This window comes from Gymnoscopelus braueri (genome assembly GCF_963280865.1).
Source record: "Gymnoscopelus braueri genome assembly, chromosome: 2".
NCBI lineage: Eukaryota > Metazoa > Chordata > Actinopteri > Myctophiformes > Myctophidae > Gymnoscopelus > Gymnoscopelus braueri.
In genome coordinates, this window is record NC_137604.1 from 27,308,640 (window position 1) to 27,332,626 (window position 23,987).

The 23,987-nt window shown below is 40.7% G+C and overlaps 2 protein-coding genes across 3 annotated transcripts; both read left to right on the forward strand.

The window, feature by feature from the left end:
- Positions 1 to 362: 362 nt before the first annotated feature.
- rhoh (ras homolog family member H) lies at positions 363 to 3,299 on the forward strand. Of its 2 annotated transcripts, none has more exons than XM_080454712.1 (2): positions 363 to 651; positions 1,912 to 3,299. In XM_080454712.1, the coding sequence occupies exon 2, from the start codon at positions 2,427 to 2,429 to the stop codon at positions 3,003 to 3,005; it is 579 nt and encodes a 192-aa protein (XP_080310838.1). In that variant the 5' UTR covers positions 363 to 651; positions 1,912 to 2,426; the 3' UTR covers positions 3,006 to 3,299. The 2 variants fall into 2 exon arrangements, with proteins under 2 accessions (XP_080310838.1, XP_080310839.1); XM_080454713.1 differs by having other exon boundaries at positions 1,915 to 3,299.
- Positions 3,300 to 10,270: 6,971 nt separating this feature from the next.
- chrna9a (cholinergic receptor, nicotinic, alpha 9a) lies at positions 10,271 to 19,411 on the forward strand. Its single transcript, XM_080456641.1, has 7 exons — positions 10,271 to 10,506; positions 10,882 to 11,027; positions 11,578 to 11,732; positions 13,358 to 13,538; positions 16,227 to 16,578; positions 17,431 to 18,032; positions 18,481 to 19,411. The coding sequence occupies exons 1-7, from the start codon at positions 10,461 to 10,463 to the stop codon at positions 18,649 to 18,651; spliced, it is 1,653 nt and encodes a 550-aa protein (XP_080312767.1). The 5' UTR covers positions 10,271 to 10,460; the 3' UTR covers positions 18,652 to 19,411.
- Positions 19,412 to 23,987: the final 4,576 nt, after the last annotated feature.

The following is a 23,987-nucleotide window of genomic DNA, read 5'->3' on the forward strand; positions in this document are numbered from 1 at the left end:
GTGAAATGGGACATTGTGCATAAAGTAGTACTTTTTTTTTAATACCAATACTTTTGTACTTTTACTCAAGTACATTTTGAATTCCGGACTTTTACTTGTAACAAAGTATTTTTCTGCATTGCAAGTATTGATACTTTTACTTAAGTAAAAAATGTGAGTACTTTTTCCACCACTGCCAAGAAATGGTACCCGTCCATAAAAGTGCACGTTTTAAAACAGCTGTGTGTGTGTGTGTGTGTGTGTGTGTGTGTGTGCGCGCGCGCGCGCGCGTGCGTGCGTGCGTGCGTGTGTGTCGTGTCGTCGCATGCAGAGGAACAGGATCGCATCACCATCACCCACTCCTCCACCCGTCACCAGGCGGATGCTTTCAATTTCCCCGACGCGTTTTGCTATCATAACTCATAAAGCAAAGGTGCTAAATACATACCGTTCGATCATTCTGTAGCTAGATCAATAAGATCATCAGCGTTTTTGTTTCAATTCGATGTGATATCAAGACAACAAGTTATAGCCACGGTAAAAAAAAGTTGATTAAAATCAATTGCCTGTTTCAGTTAGTGGAAGGACTTTTGTCTGGGCTTTGAACTGTACTGAACTCGTGCAACATCCGCCTCATTGTTGCCACCATTTAGATGTCGACAGACAATACAGGTAAGACTATTGTTTTGTCGTTTGATTGTTTTATCTTGTGCTATTGTCTACCTTCACGTTATCAGTTTTTTTGTAAATAGTGCTGCTTAAAGAAAGTAATTCAGTCCCTCCGTTAGCCTATTTTGTAATATTTTGTTTCTTTATGTTTATGTTTCTAAACATCAGTACACAACAGACATTATTTGTAGCCTACAACCTAACAAACTTCCCAAAAATAATACAACTTCACGATACTTTAAAGGGAATAGCTGTGATAGGAAAGATTGGTCATATGGTTCTACTAAAGAAAGAGAGAAGCTTCTCACAAAATGCCCTAACATCAGAGTAACTAACAACAGTGATTTGGTTTGGTCGAGAAATGTATAATTTGGCTTTAGTTCACTGAGGTGACACATTTATCATGCTCACAATGATAATGGCTCAAGGACAACAATCAATAGCAGAACTTGTAAAACAACACAAATACTGTATGTTACAAGCGACCACCATCATGGCAGGTGGTTTAGGGTCTTAGGATAGCTCTGGTACATAGCATACTAGAAACTATAAGCGTTTTCTCCCCCCCCCCCCCTGCAACAGGAATCCCCCAAATGTTAACCTTCTGTTCTTGTGATTATATTGCTTGGGGAATCACACATGATTTTGTCACTCTGTGGAACAATGTATGGACACAGTTTTTCAGCCTCTTTTGAGGCGTAAACAGCGGAATTAACATTGTGCCTTGTGGATGAGAAGAACAAGGGTAGGTATAGGTCAGACTATACATATTACAGTTTTTCCTGATAACCAGTTAAACCAGGGCATATTTGGTTAAGACAGAGTTTTATGACACACCCAAAAGTCAGCATCTTTGTGAACTTCCGGATCATATCTATACTTCATTATGGTTCAGACCCGGGTGCCATATTTTCACTTCTTTTTGGATTATAATGTCTCTATGTTCCAACTTCTTCAAGGAACTTAGTTTACTTGGTAGTAAGTCGTGCAAAAATATCCATCTATTTTATATGATGATTACTAGCTTGAAAGAAGTAGGGAAAGGTATTTCTCAATTTTAAAATAATCGTGTAGAAAGCGATGCTGCGGTCTTCTTCCTCAACATGAGTCTATTGCCAAACTGCTGAGAGATGTTGGCCTAAGCAGAGTCTTGTTCATTTCTGACTGGTCTGTACTCTGTATGAAAGAAAGAAATCACCGTGGATATCTACTATTTGTAATATATCTTCTCATCACGGTTGTGGGTCACTTCTGTCTTCTCAGCAGATACTCGTCGTCCAGCCCTGATGGGTCAGACCCGACTCAAGAAGACGAATCGTATTTAAGGTCATCGCTGTGAAGACCAAAACCAATCGTCACAAGAGGACGGCCGGAAACAAGGGCGAGAGGAGAGGAGCTGAGGAAAGGAGCCGAGAGGTTATGTAGAACCTTTACGAAGCCCTGCTGCTGTCAACTTCCTCAGTATATTTGAAACGAGCAATTGACTCAGAGGAGAGACTTAAACACAGACTACATGGCTCAGTACCACAAGTTGACCACTACATCTCTAGTCCTGTCATTACCACAGGGCTAATAATCAACATCTACAAAAAAGACCCCCCCCCCCTCCACATACACACACACACACTCCACATCTCATAATCACATATGCACTGACCACCACAATGAAATACCTCACGTCGACTCCCTGAGCTCCGTAGCCCACTGTATCCTACAGGAGAACTGCGCTGCAAGTATCACAAATCCAGCAACGACTGAGACGAGAAGCAGCGAATGGAATGGAATCGACTTCGGTGAAATGTGTCCTGGTGGGGGACAGCGCGGTGGGTAAGACAGCCCTCTTGGTGCGCTTCACGTCGGAGACCTTCCCGGAAAGCTACAAGCCCACGGTGTACGAGAACACAGGGGTCGAGGTTTATATGGACGGGGTTCAGATCAGCCTGGGGCTGTGGGACACGGCAGGCAACGACACATTCCGACAGATCAGACCTCTGTCCTACCAGCAGGCGGATGTGGTGCTCCTCTGCTACTCTGTGGCCAACGCCAACTCCCTGGCCAGCGTGACACAAAAGTGGATCGGCGAGGTCCGGGAGAACTTGCCGTCCATACCAGTGCTGGTTGTGGCCACGCAAACAGACCTGCGGGAGTCGGGACCACACCGAGCCACCTGCATCTCTGCGGAACAAGGGAAACGTGTGGCCCGAGATTTAAGGGCCAAAGGCTACGTGGAGTGCTCCTCCCTAAGCAACCGTGGCGTGCAGCAGGTGTTTGAGTCTGCCGTCCGGGCAGCCATAAACCACACCAAGAAACGGGAAAGGAGGGAGAGGTTCAAAATTAATCAGTGTAACATGTTTTGACCAAGGACTTCTAAAATGACTGGTGGGGAATATGGGTTCTAATGGAATATTCATCTGAGTGATTTGTAAAATAACGTGATTTACAAATCCACATTCTGCATGGAGGTGGAGTGGTAGTGTCAATGTTTGAGATCCTGATGAAAGTTACGTAACAGGTCATATTTGGCTGGAATGATCAAAGTGATTTTAAAGTAAACCATCCATGTATCTCTGCTGGGTTGGACAGAAAACGTATTGACATGCTTGTTAATATGTTATTAACTGCCCTGAAGGATTTGTAATCATTATATATATATATATATATATATATATATATATATATATATATATATATATATATATATATATATATGACAACAGACAATACAATACAGTCAGAGACATAAAACAAAACAAAAGAGAAACTAATAGATATTGCTACGGTGTACAGCTACAGTTACCTCCACAACCTATGATATGGTCCAGCTATCAGTTTAGTTCACACAAAGGTATTTAATATGTCCATATTTTGTCAGAAATGTCAAAATTCTATAGTGCAAATAGATATAGCTGAATATCTCTGACTTCTACCGAGACAATGTTGGGGGAGAAGAGGGGTTTTATTGCAGTTAAAACATTCATTTGCTTGATTGTTAATTTGTTTTTATTTGTTTATTGATTAGTAGTAAAAACTACCCATGAAAAGTTTTAATAAAATAGTAAACTACTGTACTGTTTCATAATATATTTTTGTATTCAGATACATAATATAAATATCTGTACCATAGGGAGTCAAGTGGAATGTAAGTGAGTGGCTTTGCTCTGGACTCATTATAAATTGATAAAAGAAATAAATCATATAGAAAATGTAATTTAGGTACTCACCACACCTGTTAAAAGCAAAAGGTGTAAGAGTTCTGCTATAACTTATATATCGTCTCTATCGGGTGGAAACCATGTCCAAAACTATTACTTTTCAGGATTCAAATAAAGAAATTGCAAAAGTAGTAGATCTACAAGCTCAAAACGTGGCGCGTTTTGCGCCACGTTTCAAGCTTGTAGATCTGCTACTTTTGTGTGACGCTGTAGTATGGTCAAGTAGGGCATTAATTTACAAAAAAAAATTATTGTATATTGTATGGAGATAAGAGGTTTCTGACCAACAATATTGAATTGATGACAGGTTCTTATGTATCTGATATGTCTATTGACTTTCTGAATAAAGAATATAATTAAGTGCCAAATATCTTAAAATTCATATTAATTAAGTTTTCATTGGCAAATAGATCCCAGTCCAAACCATGCAAATACATTTCTTTTATACATAAATATTTCATAGATAATATGAAACATCCAGACTGGTAATTTTGTAAAAAAAATAAAAAATAAATAAATGATTGTAATGATCGTGAAAAGAGCTGACGACAGACAACTGGAATCATTCATAACCAATAAGGGTACGTTACTGCTGGTATCCATGCTGTGGCAACCATACTGTAGTGGGAGATGGTGGGGACTGGGTCTGAATTTGGTCAGCTAGACATTCATCCTTTAATGAAGTACGGTATCTCTTAATTATGAACTCATTATGACGGGAACAATACGAGTACTATAGTACAGTAGGTATGTTTAAATAAATGATTATTAAGATCATTTAAATAAATTATAATTAAGAGGTACTTATTGTTGGTAATATTGCTTTACAAATGTTTTTCTTCCTTTTGTACATTTCTTTATTAATTCCATTTAAAAGAAATGGGCAAGGAATTATGTATTTATTTTAACAAATGTAAAGAATGTAAATCAAGTATAAATCATCTATGACAAAACCAAGTAAGTTTCCATTTATTGTTTGAATTATTCATACTGGAGTTTCATTCATATCTTCATACGCCTTTCTAAAACATAGTTTTATCCTGAGTGAAATACAAAAAGCTACAAATATAGAGAGAGAAATGTTTGACAAAGTCATTGTGAGGTGATAATAGAGACAGAAAGAGACAGTTTTTCTCCCGCTCTTTCCTCTTGTTGTCTTCATCTCATGTGGTTGATGGAGGCACTCTGAGGATGAGAGACAATGCAGGCATATCAAGGATTCGCTGAAAACCAGCTAACCACATCCCAACACACACACACACACACACACACACACACACACACACACACACACACACACACACACACACACACACACACACACACACACACACACACACACACACACACACTCACTCGTAAAAGCAGGCTCGTACACACAATTAGACAGTCAGTCAATAGAGTCACTCATTCACTCACTAAGTCATTTGAAAAACACACTTTCATACATGCATGCGAACACACACACACACACACACACCCACACACACACACACACACACACACACACACACACACCACACCCACACACACACACACACACACACACACACACACACACACACACACACACACACACACACACACACACACACACACACACACACACACACACACACACACACACACGTGTACAAGTGTATAAACAGAAGAAGTTAACAATCAAGTGCCACAGCTAAGTTTTGTGTGCCTCTCTGTCCACTCTGGCAAACAAAAACATTGAAGAACGTTATTTTTGGCAAGTGACACTTCCGAGTATAAATTATGCTTAAATTGTACAATGAAGAGAATAAAAGAAGCTAAAACACCTCATAGCAGCTGGGCAGTGGTGTTGCCTTTAGGTTCATTTAATACAGGAATTTGACTTTCACAATCACAATGACAATCACATTTACATCACAAAGTAACAGCAATGTTTATGTACTATGAATGTATCCATGGCCCACTGTTTGCCTTGAAGTTATCTTATACAACAGTGCTCTTTTTGATGTTTAAAAAGGAAGAAAATTGAGGGTAAAACACATATCGCTGAGAACACATATTGTGGTCAGCGCTCTTGTCTCTAGTGTTACACTTCTAAGAGCGCTAACCCACACTGACAGTACTTGCCTGTGTGTCTCTTCCTCTCTACCCCACTCCCTCTGAACACCACACAACCCCCCCGTCTCTCTCTCCCTCTCTCTCGTCTTTTACACTAAACACCAGCAGAACACACACACACACACACCCACGCAAACACACACACACGCAGACGCACGCACACACGCAGAGAGAGCAAAGCACAGCATACTGTACTTAACATAGGGCAACAGGGAACAACTTCAGATATTTACATAGTAGTACAAGTCACTATCTCTAGACAATATCTAGACAAAAATAATAAATTATATCCACAACTGCTGCAAAAGAGCTGTCCAGGTATGAAGGATCATTACATCACCAGTGAAGTGGAGGAAGTTGCTAGTTGTACATTATGTACTGTATTGACTAATTATACTTATCGATATACATGATCAATATTGGCTGATCGTGAGGTAAAACATCAGTGATTGGGATCGGACCCAAAGAACCTGAACAGATCACCCCTATAATCCTTTTACTTGTTTATATGGAGCTTGGGTGAGTTTACCAGGGTGGACTTCTTCCAATCCTGACATCACAAAACGTTATCCTGGATGAATTCTGAATGTTGGGGGCAGGGTTAATTTAACTGAAACGCCAATTTCCAGATGTACACATATTTATTTGAATTTCCAGTATCTAAAATGATCAGTTGCCCTGTTTTTAACAACCATGTATTTAACCGTATATTCAATCTAACACCACAACATGCACTCTCAGTGTTTTTTCTCGTTTTCACACTGACATGCTCTCTCTCTCCCTGTCTCTCTTTCTCTTTCTCTGTCTCTCTCTCTTTCTCTCTCACACACACACACACACACACACACACACACACACACACACACACACACACACACACACACACACACACACACACACACACACACACACACACACACACACACACACACACACACACACACACACACACACACACACACACACACACAGGAAACACCTGTGAAGCTCAATACCACAGAACTGAAAGTTAGTGACACACTAAAGTCTCATTGCACAATACCTAAAAAGAACACGATATAACACATCTCATTGTCATTGTTCGATAAATACAAAGGAGAGTTGACTTCATTTTGACTGTAGGTCTCTTGGTTAGTTTAGTCTTGTGATGACAACACAAATATTGGAAAAATACATGTACAGTATAGTAGACAATACAAAATTCCAATTCAAAACTGTAGCAAACATTCAGTCAACAGTCATAATGTTCTTGGAGTTTTTTGTATTAAACTTGTATGTTTCGAGTGTTTATTGGTACCTTTGATAAATGCATTAATTAGACATAAAGGTTTACTCTAAACTTTAAAACATTCTAGACGTAACAATTCACTAATGGTATGATGTCATTATGTTTAACAGTCTCCAGTAAATACTTCATACTGCTTGGATTCAGTGGTTGTGGTAGTGAAGATGTACAATTATTACATAAATTGACAAAACATTTTATTGGAAATATCCTTTGAGTGCTGGGGATTTTGCAATTAAGTTAACAATCATCAATATTTATTAACTTGATTGCCGTCTATATTGAAGCTGAACAAAGACAATAATATACATGGAGAGGACAGTCAGTATTTCCAGAAAATCAATCATCACATATGTTAAAAGGGAGAAAACACAAAAAACTGTTTTCCTTTTAGTTTTTTTTTTAAGGACAAGTGGTTTGGGCTAACCTGGGAAATACACACTAATATGCCAACATCTGGGTGGTTGCTGCTAGTTTTATTTATTTTATTCATCTCAAATGTCACTTTCTCTATCTTTGTCCTCTCCTCAGTCTCTCCCCATCATATAGGCCTACAGAAAAATCCGGATTAAACTCTGAAACCCGCAAGGGTCCATTTTCATACCTTCAGTGTTGAATGAATACTCCAGACTTTGCTGTATATCTCCTCATTCTGTTGTGGGGACGACAGCCTTGTCTGGTTTCTAATATTTTCCTGAGCAATGAGATAAATGGCAAAAGGCCAGCTACAATCAATGCTCTCGCATAAGGTCCTGTGCTTGACCTTCTTCTGGGCTATTTTAGGCACTGACAGCAATAGTATCTCCAAATCCATCTCTGGCCTAAGCTTAAGCTTCATACCAATCAGCCATTCTACTTAATCCGGGTCTTCTTTCTTTGTGTGGAAAACTGTGGGGTCAGGAAAAATCCTAATTCCAAATATTCTACAGTAGGTAAAATATAAATATCCTTAGACAATTCTTTAAAATATTTTAATCTTAGAACATGTAGTGGTGATTAATTAACACAACTCAAAAAAAGTATTAGGTGCCGTACCACATTTTAACAAGTGTTTTGTTTTCTCTGATAAATTGCTAACCAGGTTACAAAATTGTCTTCCTGCTGCTCTAGATTCGTACCTCACTGATATGTGTTTGTCTGTTTCTAGTGTATAGCTTTTTCATCACTTGTTTGGTTCTGTTTTATTTATTGTATGTAATATTTTCCCCTTTACATAATTTATTTTGTTGTCAGTGTTTGTATGTCTTTGGGTGTTATCTAGAAATCTTGAATACAAATAATGTAAGCAAATTACATACATATATGTTTGAGGCCTATGTAGACTAATGTTGTAAAACACGCACAAAATTAGTGGACAATACAAAGTAAATAAACAAATGCTTTTAAACATTTAATTGCTCTGAAATGTACCTTTAATTATTCATTCATTTGAGATACCAGGTATCACCAAACATCACAAGTGAAATGCTATATGGTTTAGAGTGAATTAGTGTGTTACTGTTATTTAGTACATTGCAAACTCCTCAGTGTTAAAGCAGCACTATGTAACTTTCCTCTTCTACCCCGAAATTCGAACCCGGTTTCCTGCGCAAGTGCTGACATTTTTACCATTGAGCTAATAGAGCCGGCCTACTTGCTTGGGGGATAAATTGAATCTTGACCATCAGGTCAGATTTCGGGAGACAAAATACAACCACCCCAATTGTATAAGTTATATTGTATTAACATTACATTTTATTCATTAAAACAAGTTACATAGTGAGGCTTTAATGTATCCATTTGTAAATTAAAATAAAATGTTAACCGCTTAAGCCCCATTATCTACTTATTTCATGCTATGTCATAAAATGGTGTTACACAGTAAAAAATAGCCAATCTACAAGCTCACAACGGTCGCTTCACAACAATATTATAATACGGTCATTATATTATTATTTTCACAAAAGAAATTTGGCTATAAAGACATGCACAAAATAATCACAACCACAAGGTTTTAGCTGCTACTACTCACAAGCACAAGAAGTGAAATGCAATTTTGTGCGGTCCACAAAGTACTGTTCTACAACAGCAATGACTTAAGTTAAAAAACTAAGATAAGATAATAATAATACAAATAAAATAAAAGTTAAATGTTAAAGCCTTCAGCAGTATCCACATCAGCGTAGCATAATAAGGGCAGGGAGAAAAAAGAATGTGCAATGAGGCACAATGCATATAAATGTGCATTAAGGCATAGCCATGTAGCTGTAGAAAATCACGTGTATATGCCATCAGACACACTTGTACTATAGCAACAGTACCTACTAGTATTTATCCTAAAACAGCTAGCAGTCACAATAGTCACATCAACATGACAAATGTGCAAGATACCTTGTATCTATATATTTTATATCAGCAATAACGAGTTTCCCTGTATTGTTTTATAGTGTAGCACAGGACACCAGGTTGAAAGTGGTTAAATGAAGCGTGATGATTAAACAATGCACAGTGGCTGACTCAATGGACCCATAGGTTTCTCGTCTGTTTTGTCCCTCCTCTCTGGTTACTGACCTCTTCAAAAACCAACAGACAGGGGACACAGTGAAATCCACTCCAGCCACAGCTGGTCTACGGTCAGAATATGGCCCTTACTGCTGACCTTACTGCAATCATCCCTATTTACAGTGTGAAATCTGATTCTGAATCAGTGTGTATTTTGCTCTTGCCGTGTAGCATGTTCTGTGACACACGTGTTGTTGCAGCCTTGCTGACCTGCATGAACCAAGGTTCGCAGCCTGCCTTTGACTATGTGACTGACAGCCGTCTAGTGGCTGTGTAATGCAGAAAGGTGCTGTGTGTGTGTGTGTGTATTTATACGGTTAGTTCTAGTCATGTATACTGGGCTGCAGGAATCAAATTTCACCCAGCCCCTATGTGTTATGTGATACTGAAGTGTACCTGTGTGTGTGTGTGAGTGAGTGTGTGATAGCCTCAGGTCCAGTTCCAGGGCAGCGATCACACAGACAGTGACGGAGGAGAGCGGCGACTAACGGCTACTGAAGCATCCAGAGCTTGTGACAGGATGTTAGTTTTGTAGAAGTCTTCGCGGTCGTAGCATGCAAAGTCCCTGAACACTATGGAACTCAGAGTAAAGTGACAGTCTGGATTGGGACCCGGGGCCGTCTTGGTGGCTGGTTTATTGAATAATTGATCCGTGAGCTTGTGACGGGTTGAAAATGAGAACGGCTGCTCTGATGCTGTGGATCAGCCTGTTTGTACAAGGTCAGTTCTCCATGTTGGATATATTTGATGTGTATATGTGATTGACAGAGGTAGGGCTGTTATGTGACCTGACATTTGAACACTAACGCTGTTCTGTGCTGACCCCTGACCTGCCTGTCTGTTGCTTTTGAAGTGTACCTCTTGACTGACATATTTCTCTATGAAACCGGCCCCACTTGTTTTTCATTCTCCACAGTTCCTGTCTAACAATTTTGGTGTCTACTACTGATCCTCCCTCCCCCTTCCTTGCTATTTGTCGTTCTCTCTCCCCTCTCTTTGATTTTCTTATCCACCTTCCACTGCTCTCTCTCACACTGTGTCTCTCTCACACTCTGTGTCTCTCTCTGTCTGTCTGTCTGTCTCTCTTTCTCTCAGTGTCACATGGTGCCCAGGGTCATTATGCCCATAAACTTTTGAATGATCTGATGGAAGGCTACACCAATGCTCTGAGACCTGTAGAAGACACAGACAAAACCCTTAACGTCACACTGCAGATCACACTGTCACAGATAAAAGACATGGTGAGTAGAGGACATAATTATGCACCGACATATCCCCTCAGTGCCACTGAATGTCACAGATCAAAGAAGTAGAACCACAAAAGAGATACTGTAGATAGATAGTGCGTATCACAAGTAGCCCTATATAAAATACAGTTCTGATAAGGTCAAATGATAATGCTCTACTTTGAGGGCTACATTTATTTGTGTGGCTGACAGTACAACCCTCAGGAAGAAGTTCAGAACGCTGCTGTTCCCATTAAGACCACTAGAGGTCACTGAAGTCGCTGTAGATTTGAGAAAACAAGCCTCAGACATCCCATTCCCATTTGTAGGTCAGCATGTAACAGTTCCCAACCTTAGTTATGCAACAGACCGATAGCTGACTTGTGAATTTCTTTTCTTTTCTTATAGATTACTATTTGCGCGCGTACACACACACACACACACACACACACACACACCCCCCCCCCCCCCCCCCTCAGGCCTTCTCTCTCCCCCCTGTCTTTCATTTGTACGTATGTGTTGAGCATGCTTCTTTGTCTATGTGGCTGCTTGTGTGTACGTGTAGGATGAGAGGAACCAAGTGCTGACCACCTATCTGTGGATTAGACAGGTATGGCACGATGCCTATCTGAGTTGGGACAAGGAGGAATATGATGGACTAGAGGTGATCCGCATCCCCAGTGACATGGTCTGGAGGCCAGATATCGTCCTATACAACAAGTCAGTAACAGAAAGACTGAGCAAGATACAGAAAGAAAGAGAATGAAAGAAAGTTGTTCTACTACTACTACCCTGGCGTCCCTGTTTTGGGGACAAAAATTGTGTGACACCATTGTTGGATGAAGTATAAAATAGGGCTCAAGTGGTTCCTTCCCTCTACAGTAAATATGTTTGCAGAATATAACAAATCTACAAGCTCACAACACATTGCGATTCCAAGCACTGTGAGCTTGTAGATCGGCTATTTCCACATTGTCACAAAGTCAGTAACAGTAAAAGAAATAATAAAATGGACCAGGAGGCAAGCTTGCAAGAGACCTGACAGTGATAATCATGATGTTTTACCTTTTCCAACATCTGATATAACCGATTCCTCTCACTATAGACCATATTCACACGGCGGCCATATTGCCATTAAGTCAATGAAATGCCACCTCAGTTGCCACAGCAATGCAATGTTAAATTCCAAAATGGCCACCGTGTGAATATGGTACTAGCCTACACTCCTACCCTTATATATACACTCTGCAGGCTCCACCCTTTGATTTCTAATCAACCAACCACAGAACAATTGACTATATTCACACAGTAGCCATTTTGCTTTCACGTCATATTTGCGGGTGGCATTATTTCATTAACTTAATAGCAAAATGGCCGCCGTGTGAATATGGTGAATAGCAACCCACCCAAGATGCACCCCATGTTCTAATCAATCAGCAAATTACACAGCTAGGCTTCAACAGGCTGCTCCCCCATAACAGCATCTCCCTGTGCAGATAAATAAAACGATATTAAAGAGATTCCAGTCACAACAGAATGTGCACCTTCTAATGGGACTGGGAATCTACGTAATCAAAGTTACAAGCATAACATGCATTTCAATATGAATGTGTACGGCCAAACATATAGAACGTTTGTAAGAGGCCGCTCTGTGACACAAATTATTATTATTAATGTATTTGTTTGAGGGGGGGGGGGGGGGGGGGCATTATTATTTAAAAACAGGCTTAAGTTGTTAAAGTAAACATTACAACACAATGAATCAGAAAAACAACCATATAAAGCAATGTTGTGGAATAGTATGTTTGTTGTGTTACAACACCACCAAAAATGTTCAGCTGTTCTACACCCGTTACTGAATTCTTTACACTATTTAATTCTCTATGTATGCAAGCATTGGTAGTAATGTGTTTTGTGATGAGGTTCATTACAAACTGTAGAAACTTCATCCCAGTATATTTATTCTAAAGTCAGTTGGCCATTTTCCTAAAGTTCAGACTGTGTTGGGTAAGAAGACATGCAACTGACTAGCAATTAATTTAAACGTATTATAAAATCTATGACGTTGGTCTCTATTGATAACTGCCATGTGTCTGTATATTTCCCTTCCACTAGTCATATTCGCACTTTTTAGCATTATTACTTATCTGCAATGAATTTATTATTATATTATGTTGTAATTATGTTGACTGCTGGCATCTCTGGCCAAGTATTTCATGTAAAATAAATACTAAACTCAGGGAGACTAAAATAATACATTTTTAAAGTAGCCGTAATACTAAAATAAATAAAGTAACAAATACATTTCTCCACATGTACTGTATCTTGCTGTGTGTTGTGTACAGAGCAGATGAAGAGTCATCAGAGTCAATAACAACCAACGTGGTGTTGCGTTACGATGGGGAGATCACCTGGGACAATCCAGCCATCACCAAAAGCTCCTGTGTGGTGGACGTGTCTTACTTCCCCTTTGACTGGCAGTCGTGTAACCTCACCTTTGGCTCCTGGACCTACAATGGCAACCAGGTATGCCAAGGACAATCTTGTATTGTCATTATACATTTACATCTTTCTTGACAACTGTTTTTTTTATGTATAGATGACTTTAAGCCAAATTTATACTCTGTATGAACAAAATGGAACTGAAAACTGAAACAGCTGTTAGTTACACTATACAACTCATTGATTCTCAAAGAGGGTCCCCAGCAAAATGATAATCAGTGAAGCCCTATTTAGTTTTTTGGCTATTCAAAAACACTTGACAATACAGTATGGCCAGTCATGGATCCAGCAGAATGACAACATTTTAAAGGCCTAATGACTTCCAGCATGCTCCCCGTTCTATAAGACTTGAGCACGCAACCAACCTGCTCCAGTCCTGCCCCACAGAAGACCTAGCCCAAGGACTTGTTTGCCTATCTCCGGAGGTAGGTAAAACTTCCAGTCTATTCGGAGCCTGGTCCAGCCCAAGCTCTGGAAGGTCCTCGTGGGGATGGTGACCGGAACATTTCCTTGCTACTGCAAACATTCTCATTCTACTACTCTGCCACCAAAATGTGGAGTGCCCCGACACCGCCCTTTAAAAGGATGTGAATCACTGGTTTCTTTCAAACTGGCCAGAAAAAAACATCTACCAGGAGAACACAAGAGAAGGTAGATGTAATAAATTCCCACGAAAGGAGGTGTCATTCACTGCCGCCGTTTTTCCTTTTCCTCCTTTGTACATAGTGTTTGTATTAGTTGATGACATGTATTACTGTGTAAATCATTTATGCTAAGTTGATGAATTGAATACACTTGACAGGTTACTCGAGAACGATGCAAATAGTGAATGCATACCCCACTCTGTTATGCAATACCCGTTGTCAGAGTAACTGTTGTAACCGTCTGTCTGTCTGTGTCCCTTTTGTGCCCATATATGGAGATCTCTATATCTATCTGTCCTTGTTCCTTTTATGCCCATATATGGAAGTCCCTTATGTTGTCAGTATATGGCCATGTATGGGCTTGCCCATACACATATGTGCAGTGGTAAACGTCTGTGGAGAATGTCTGAAGAGTGCAAACGGACTGTGGAAAGTAGGCTAACTAAACAAATGGCCAAAATCAAGCTTAGGCTGGGGTTGCCATGTTAATCAATTAGCTCATTTGGGCCACGGCCAGAGCCTTTTCTGGCGGTTCTGGACAACTGCCTATCCGGCCGACGCCAGGCACAGCATTCCCTCGGGTCGTCTGCGACCTGTGCGGTGAATTTGAAGTCGGTCGGTCAAACGGTCCTCGAGATACGTGGATTACAGACGTACACACAGATTCCCTGCAGTGCTCCTTCCTTCTGTGTTTTGTTTTGTATTTTTTTTGTTTTGTTTTGTCCTTCCCTGTCAGTCAGGTTTTAGTCTCGTCTCTCGTGCCTCTTCTCCTAAAGACGAGATGAAACGACATTTCAAGCGTCTAACTTCCGCATCGTGATGTATTTGTGACTGAATCAGGAAAGGCAGGCAGGACACAACATTAGGAGGAATTTGATTTGAACGTTGAAATTACAAATGTGAATAGGTGGATGTTAAAGGTAGGGTAAGTGATATTTTTTGGTTAAAACAAAAAGTATTTTGTTAAAAGGTTAAAACACTATATTCTGATAGTAATCATTGCTATAGAGTGTTTTTTCAGTAACAGATGTCTCCCTGTCTCTCCAGCTCTTTAATAAACAGAAAATACATTTTCCGGTAGGTGTCAAAATCTCAGCCAATCAGGAGAAAGTACCCATTTTTAAGCTTAATTTGTATAGTGTTCCAGTTCCAATTTTGTCTGCTCATTTCTTAGTGTCATCACTTCCAATTTCACTTGTTTAATCTGTATCCTGATTGAGTTCTCTGCCCTGGTTGGATACAATTGGAAATGAAACTGAAACTGAAACGAAAATTAATTTTCTGTTTAATAAAGAGGTGGAGAGACAAGGAGACTCCTGTTACTGAACAAACACTCTATAGCAATGAGTACTATCAGAATATAGAGCTATTTAACACTTATTTTAACCAATGCAAATCACTTACCCTACCTTTAAATTGGTTGAAATTAGTTGGGTCAGACCATGTAAGCATGCATTACATTCTGTTTTACAGGAAGAAAGCATGATTGGATTTTGATATAAGAATACAAAGAAATTAACTTTTGTGATCTATCTTTCTATATATAAAGGGTTTGCCGCATTGATCATTGACACAATTGACATATAATCACAATTGATAAATAAAGGGGTGTAGGGTGTTGTCCGATTAGCTTAGGTATGCCTGCCTGCTTTAGTTAGTTATGTTTTGTTTTAAGTATTTTATGTTGTTGTTTTATCTATTTGTTGTGTTGTGTTGTTGGTTTTTGTCTGTTATGTTATGTCATGTTTATTTGTTGAAAAGGGAATAAAAACCTTAATTACAAAAAAAAAATAAATAATAATAAGGCTTTTATTTTATTTTTTTGACCAAGTCCAAGTCTGGGGTCCAAGTCAAGTCTTATGTCATTTTAGGCAAGTCAAGTCACAGGTAATCTGACTCAAAGTCTTATGTTTTACAGCGCTGGTCAAACGTGAACACATTTATTTTCGCATGCTCAAACATGGGCCATCATGTACTGTATGTGTATGCATGACGTGGCATTGGTGGCAAGAATGCATCTTGTGTTTCATTACAGTATAACATGCTGTCCTGTATGTTTCTGTTCAAGGTGGACATTGTCATGGGCGGGGACAGTGGCGACCTGTCAGACTTTGTGGAGAACGTGGAGTGGGAGTGCCACGGCATGCCAGCGGTCAAAAATGTCATCATGTACGGCTGCTGCTCGGATCCTTACCCCGACATCACCTACACGCTGATCCTGAAGCGACGCTCCGCCTTCTACATCTTCAACCTCCTCCTGCCGTGCTTCCTCATCTCCTTCCTGGCCCCACTGGGCTTCTACCTGCCAGCTGACTCCGGGGAGAAGGTGTCCCTGGGGGTGACCGTGCTCCTGGCCCTCACGGTGTTCCAGCTGATGGTGGCTGAGAGCATGCCACCCTCTGAGAACGTGCCCTATATAGGTGAGCACGAGGCCTTGTATCCATCTGTCAATGTTGGGCAATTCTGACATTTCGGTATAGACTGCAATGATTGATTATTTTCATTTTTCAATTAATTGAATAATCAAGAAGTGTGTATTTAAATGTTTATTTTTTTTTAATATATCATGCATTGACTTTGAATTAGAATAGATTTTTATAATGGACTAACGTGATTAGTCTTGAGCCCTATTTCATACTTAGTACAACGCTGTTCCACAAAAATAGCAGAAATAGCAGATCTACAAGCTCAATCGACAAAAGAAGCTTGTGAGCTTGTTTTGGAAAATCTTTTTTCTTTTTCAATTTAATAATCTATTAAATTGATTTGTTCAATTCACTGTTACACTCCTGCTCGTCTATGAATATGGGTAATTTTCAAACAATTTCTTGATGAGTAAAACAATATTGTTGCCTTGAAGAAATGGTGGCCTAAATGTCTAAAACTGTTTGGAGGCATCTGAGAATATATACAGTAAAATGTGAGGGAGGTATTTTTTATTGTTACCTCTGCCCACAGAGATGGAAGGGGGTTATGTTTTCACCTCATTCTGTTTATCTATGCGTTAGCTAAACAACATGACCTTGTCAAGGGGACAAGGTCATATACAAGGATAAAATGACATAATCCGTCATCATACCTCAGATAGAATCTTCTTAACAGTTGCATAGTGTTCGTCGTAGATATGTACTGAGTGCAATCTTTTTAGTTTTTCCAATGATTTAATATAAGGCAACATATAATTAACATGAAGTTTATGTGTATGTACTGTATGTGCTGCCCTATATCACTGTCCATTATGTGACTCTTATCTTTCACCTCCTCTGCTTCAGGGAAATATTACATCGCCACCATGACTATGATCACTGCCTCCACCTCTCTAACCATCTTCATCATGAACATTCATTTCTGTGGCGCTGAGGCCAAGCCAGTCCCCCACTGGGCCAAGGTGCTCATCATAGACTACATGGCAAAGATCTTATTTGTGTATGAGGTGGGGGAGAACTGCATCACACCAGAGAGTGAGAAAGCCCCTCTCTATTCTGACGAGCCCATGGGTGTCACAAACGCTTATCATCACGAGGGTTTCCACGACACCCTCTACCAGGACGACGACATGTACCAGTACAGCAACGGCCACGGCCTGCATCACCACGGCAAACACAAGCACAATCACGACAACCGTCGCCAGGCAAACGGTCACGCTAACAACAGCCGCCACCACCACTACAACAACCACAACAACTGCACCGCCAGAGCTGAGGGGGGCGAGGAGAAGCATGAACCCGGGCGGCATTACCACCACATCGTACACGATGAGCTGAACTACCAGGCCCTGAAACTTCAGTACCTGAAGGAACAGATGATGTATGCGTCTGAGAAACAATACCTTCCTTCCTGCCCCTGCAGCTGCCCCTGCCCGCAACACAAAAAGGTGAGTCCCCACTATTTGCTATATTTGCTCATTTATTCTTACATTTCTTTAACCACTTTCAACCTGGAGATCCGATTTTGGGCATGGCATTATTATATCATATTGCAAGAATAGACGCTCTGCTATTTTCGCCGCATGACAATTTTACAACGAATAAGATGGATAAAATAGGGCTTACTGTACTGTAAGTGGTTAAGGCATTTTCCCACTTTGTCTTGGATTTTCTAGAGTCTAGAAGATTGTACACAATGGGTCTGGCTAAATCAAAATAAAGTTGCATTTTGCCTAATCGTGACCAGAAATGATTATTATTACACCCCTGTTCTAGAACCAAAAGCTTGGCCAACAGTTTTTGCGGGTATGAGCATGAGGGAGGGAGAACAAGCTGTTTAACTAGTTGCCGTCTCAGCATTCACCAGAGCCTGTCGTCTGTGTTTTGTGTGCACAGGTGGTGAAGAACATTCAGTACATCACCAACTGCTTCCGCGAACAGAGATCAACCAATGCCAAGGGGGCGGAGTGGAAGAAAATTGCCAAGGTGATGGACAGGTTCTTCATGTGGATTTTCTTCGTCATGGTATTCCTCATGAGCATCCTTATTATCGGCAAGGCAACCTGAGAGCCTTTGCAACGCCTTGATTTTCATGACAATGACAATATTGATATCATCATCATCACCTTTTGTAATTACCGTCAACATGCTCATAACCACCATCATCCTTACTAACACTGTTGTCACTTGGTGGGCTGCTATGTTACGGAGATTACTTTTCCAGCAGTCGTTTTTATTACATAAAGACTCCGTTCCAATGTACTGTTATGTCACAAATCTTTGTGTACAGTATGATGATAAATACGAATAATCAAAACAACTTTATGTACAAAGATTATAATTATTGTTTATTTTGCCATTGTCACTGTTTTACACTTGTGTGTGTACGTGCATGTGGATTAACACACAGAAATTTCTCAAAGCTTTATGGAAATCACCATTGTTAAATAGTTAATGTCAGGTGTTCCTTGCACATGTGAGGGAACAGTAAGACAATCCAAGCCACGCCTTAAACATGCATAGACTCAATTATTAACGGACCAACAGCCAGACATCCAGCTATAGAGATTACATTACTATATTTTAGGCATTTAACTAATGCACTCACTTACAGTGAGTTTAAAAGTTGAATGTCAGGCATTCCTAGATTATTATGAGCAACAAATAAAATAAATGGATGACAAAACAATCAGAATTTTACAAATATGAATTCGCCCCTAGAATACTCGTGTATAATAGTGTTTGGTATTATAAATATTGTTACTATTCGACCATAAAAACCTCATGAGACAAAATTCTGTCCAGGTTTTAGAATGGAATGGATCCCATTAATTCCTTCCCAATATTTATGTCATGGCTCTAGCAAGTTTCTGTGGGTACAAATTTCAATGAGAGCCTATGTACAGTACAGTACAGTATTTTCTTTTTGTTTTGTTTTGTTTTGTACCAAGAAAAGCCCACTGTATGTACAGTACTTTGTTGTAAATTGTTGAAAATAGCAGATCTACAAGCTGTGGTATTTTTGAAGATTTTTGAAATATTTTTGAACGTTTTTTTAAACATTTCAGAGAGGTTTTTTTCCTATAATGACATGCCCAAAATAGGGATGACAGGTTGAAAGTGGTTTAAGAATACTGTTACTGAGCATAATTTACAGTATTGTGAAGAAGGCAGAAACAACCGTACAACAGACTTCTCCCAATGCCGGACTGATCAAAGCTAGACTGGAATGTGACGAGGCCTCAGAAAAAGCAATAAATAAATAAAAATGAATGAACAAACAAGCAAACAGGAGAGACCAGTTGTTGCCTTTTACATTATAGCTAAGAACGAACCCTTCCAGAATAATGCATCCAGGTCTAGGGCTGTCACGATTATGACATTTCACTTGACGATCGATTGTCGCTCAAATAATTGCACATTATTAATACAAATGTAATTTCCGTTTCGCTTTTAGGCTTCGTAAACAAAAGTCGCACAGGGCAGATATGACAAATAACTTACATATTTAATAACATACTTTGAAAAAAACATTAACAGTGGAAATAGAAAATATTTGATCATTTTTCAACATGGAAATGATTATGACGATTACGCAAAACAATTATTGCGATTAACTCAAATAATTGCGATTAGACAATTATGTAATAATTGTGACAGGCCTATCCAGATCCATTATATGTTTGGCACATAAATACAAATTGCATGAGAAACAAGGAAACACAAGGTCAGAGACTTGCTTGTAGTCAGACTAGTTTTGATCCGCGTTCGTTTACATGAGTGGTGCTTATCTGGGTTCTGATTAACTCAGTGTGATTTCAGCGGTGTTGTGTTGAAGCAAACACAGGTATGATGAAAATGTTAAAAGGTTTTTTTCGTACAGAAATCAATCACTTTAGTTTTCAACAGACTCCTTAATGATTGGTTTGTCTGCAAATATATGCAGGCCTGCCGTCTGTCTCATTGATCAGCTGATAGGATCACTCTCAACAATCACACTTCACCACAGCAATAGAAGGAATGGACTTTGATCCCAATGACAATGCAGAACTTATTTTCCTAATAATTTGCCTGATAAGCTTTTTGTTGCCTGCACTGGACCATGTCCCTTCTCTCCATGGTGTATACTCACTGATAGGGTGATGGTGCTGAGAGTTTGAGAGACAGATTATTGGACCACTGTTTTCCAGACTGATGTCGATGATGTTGACGTCATCAAGGTCAGAGTTCAGGAAAAGGAGGGCCTCCTGGAGCTGACTGCCCACAGACACGCCCACTCTGGCATCTATAGAGCGATACACAGCTGTGTATTATTGCCCTCAGAAGAGACTAGAAAGGAGAAGCAACATGGCTTCCATCAGCAGGCAGTCTTCAGTCACCACTACAGCTGAAGGTCAGTTAAGTTATTTTGTTTGTTTGTGCTTTTTTCTTTCCTTCACTCGTGTTTTTTATGTGCGGTACACTCATTCTGTTCTCTACCGACCTCTGTCTATCAGGTAGGAAGGAGCCTTCCTCTGTCTCTTCCAGTGAAGTGAGGTTAGTGCTGCTGGGCAAGACTACGACTGGGATAAGCTCCACCGCCAACTCCATCCTGGGTCGCAGGGCCTTCAAGTCAAGGGTCAGCAGTTTCTCCATCGATCAACAGTGCCGTAGAGCGTGCGGCGACTTCCATGGCAGACACATCGCTCTCATGGACACACCGGCCTCGGTGGACAACAGACAGCAGACCTCCAAGGAGGTGCAGAGGGAGCTGAGGAGGTGTGTTACTCTACTCTTTCCGGGCGTGCATGCCTTCCTCCTGGTGCTCCAGACCGGGAGATTCACCCAGGAAGAGAGGGAGGCGGTGAGGCTTATTCAACAGGCACTGGGACCCCGGGCTATGGAGTTCTCTGTGGTGGTGTTCACCCGTGGAGACGGTCTGGATGAGGGGATGTCTGGGAGGGATTGCCCCGTGCAGTGGCCTGAGGGCCTGGCTGAGTTGGTGGCCAAGTGTGGAGGGAGGCACTGCACCTTCAGCAACCATACCTCAAAGACCAAGGACCAGGTGGCAGTGCTCCTGAACTTGGTGGACAGCATATCGGAGGCCAACGGAGGAAGCCTCTACACCTGCAAAATGCTCCGAGAGCTGTGTGACAAGGCAGAAGAGAAGGCGGCCCAAGTGCCACAGCAGAAAAAGAAAGGGCTAGAAAGGGTGAAAGAGGAGCTGCAGAAGGGGGAAAGGAAGGAGGCAATGAGAGAGTGGTACCGGAGAGAGCTAGAGAAGATTCAGCAGAATAGCACCAGGCAGATGGAGGATCTGATGAGAAACCAACAGATGGAACGTGAGATGGAGACAAAACTGTCCAGAGAGAGGGAGGAGGCGGCCGGAAGAGAGAGGACGGAAGACAATGACAAGATAGAGAAGGAGCGGCAGATCCAAGATATGGCGAGAGTCACGGAGATAAGGCAGGAGGAGGAGACAAAGAGGGAGGCATTGCAAGAGCAACTTGAGGAAGTCATCAAAACACTCAAGGAGCAGCAAGACACAGAGGGGAGCATGAGGAGAGAGGTGGAGAATCTCATCCAGAGAGACAGAGCAGAAAATGAAAATACGGAGAGACAATGGCAACTTCAGCAGCTAGAGAGGGAGCAGGCCATCAGGCAGAGCGAGGAGGTGAAGAGAGAAGCTTTGCAAAATGAATTGGATCGACTCACCCAGATCATCGAGGAGCAGAGCAGGAGGGAGGAGCAGAGTGCGAGGCAAAGGGAGCAGCTGACCAGGACCGAGAGGGAGAAGAGCAAAAGGGAGAAAGAGAGGGAGCTGGAAAACCAGACAGAGGAGAGAGAGAACAGGGAGACCCTTCAGCGGCAGTTGAGGTTTGTCACAGCGAAGGCGGAGGCCCTTCAGCAGCAGCTGAAGATGGTCACATTGAAGGTGGAGAAACAGAAAGCGAAGGAAGCAAAGTTGAAGAGAGAGCTGAACGAGAGCCAGCAGAGGGAGAGAGAGAGATGTGAAATATGCGAAATATGCACACTGAGGGAATGTAACGTGGGGCGTTCAGAGCTGTTTGACGGGGTCATCGTAAAGTGGCCTGCAGCGGAACACACCAGCGCAGCAGCATTTGTCAGACCTGTCTCAGGGTATCCCAGAGAGATGGGACTGCTTGTGCTGAATGCAGCTTTGGAGACCATTGGTGCTCCCTGCTGTATACAGTGAGTAATTGAAGGGACCTTACTGACATTTGGTATTTTTGCACTGTATATGTGTCAAGACATACTGTACACAGTACAACTGAAGACTGATATCATCATGTATATTGACTGTTTGGACATGATGTGCAGATTTTTGGAGATCTTTTACATTTTGACTTCAAAAGATTATGTTCAAATGTAAATAATTGCAATGTGCCCTAAATAAGCTAATGCACAAAAATAGTACATGTTCTAAAAAAACTAATGTATGGGATAATCTGATAATAAAGACAATCAAGTGTTACTAAAGTGCATCCAGTGTTTTTCACTGATACTGTGACCTCAGCTCTGCCTCAAAGCCAAATGCTGCCGTTATCCACAGCTGTAGCCATTTGATCTGAAGAACAGGCCCACTGTGGTTGATTATGAAAATCAGAGTGGATTGGCACTGGAGTTAAGAGGTCAGAGGCTGATATTCCCAGAAGCTAGCAGGTAGTGGAGAACAGTGAGTGTAATAAAGAGAATCTAGGTAAAGGATTAGTTTTACTGTGGGAATAATCCCTTAATTTTGAGTAATGTAAGGAATAATCATTTTCAAGGTAGACCACTCTTCAGCTTCTTCTGTATAACTATTCCAAATCATATTCTGGGGCAGAATGTTTTTTTTTTGTTTTGAAATGAATACACCAAAATACTTTCAAGTGTGGTAAACCTACAACAGCAAGGCACGATCGACACATATTGTACACAGTTGCAGTTACAGTAGCCAATACCCCGGTTGCCTGTCCTCTCTTATATCTCTGCTCTGTCTGCAAGCTCTGGATTTTCAATGTAGCCAGGCAGCACTATCTGTCTCTTCCCAGAGACGGATAATGCCAGGTGACCTACATTTGGACTGATGTTACCGGAGAGAATCTACAAGGTAAAACCAGGAGCTGTCTGGAATTAAAGGAATAGCAGACTTTTTATGTGAGCAGACATCAACACATCCTAATCCTAATTGAGCATAAAGAATTGTGAAAATATAGCAGATCTACAAGCTCACCTCGTGTTGCATTGCGATGCGCTGTGATCTTGTAGATCTGCTATTATCGCTATTTTTGGAAATGTTGAAAATTTGGAAGATTTGGAAATCTGCCCAAAATAGTGACGCCAGGTTGAAAGTGGTTTAAAGTGTTGGCTGTAGTTTATTAATTTGTGCTATTGTAAAATAAGATGTATCAAGAATAACT

Coding starts and splice junctions, on each gene's coding strand:
- rhoh (XM_080454712.1), top strand. CDS start 2,427: ATGGAATCGACTTCGGTGAAATGTGTCCTGGTGGGGGACAGCGCGGTG.
- chrna9a (XM_080456641.1), top strand. CDS start 10,461: ATGAGAACGGCTGCTCTGATGCTGTGGATCAGCCTGTTTGTACAAG. Junction 13,539..16,226: donor GGACCTACAATGGCAACCAG/GTATGCCAAGGA, acceptor TTTCTGTTCAAG/GTGGACATTGTCATGGGCGG. Junction 16,579..17,430: donor TGAGAACGTGCCCTATATAG/GTGAGCACGAGG, acceptor CCTCTGCTTCAG/GGAAATATTACATCGCCACC.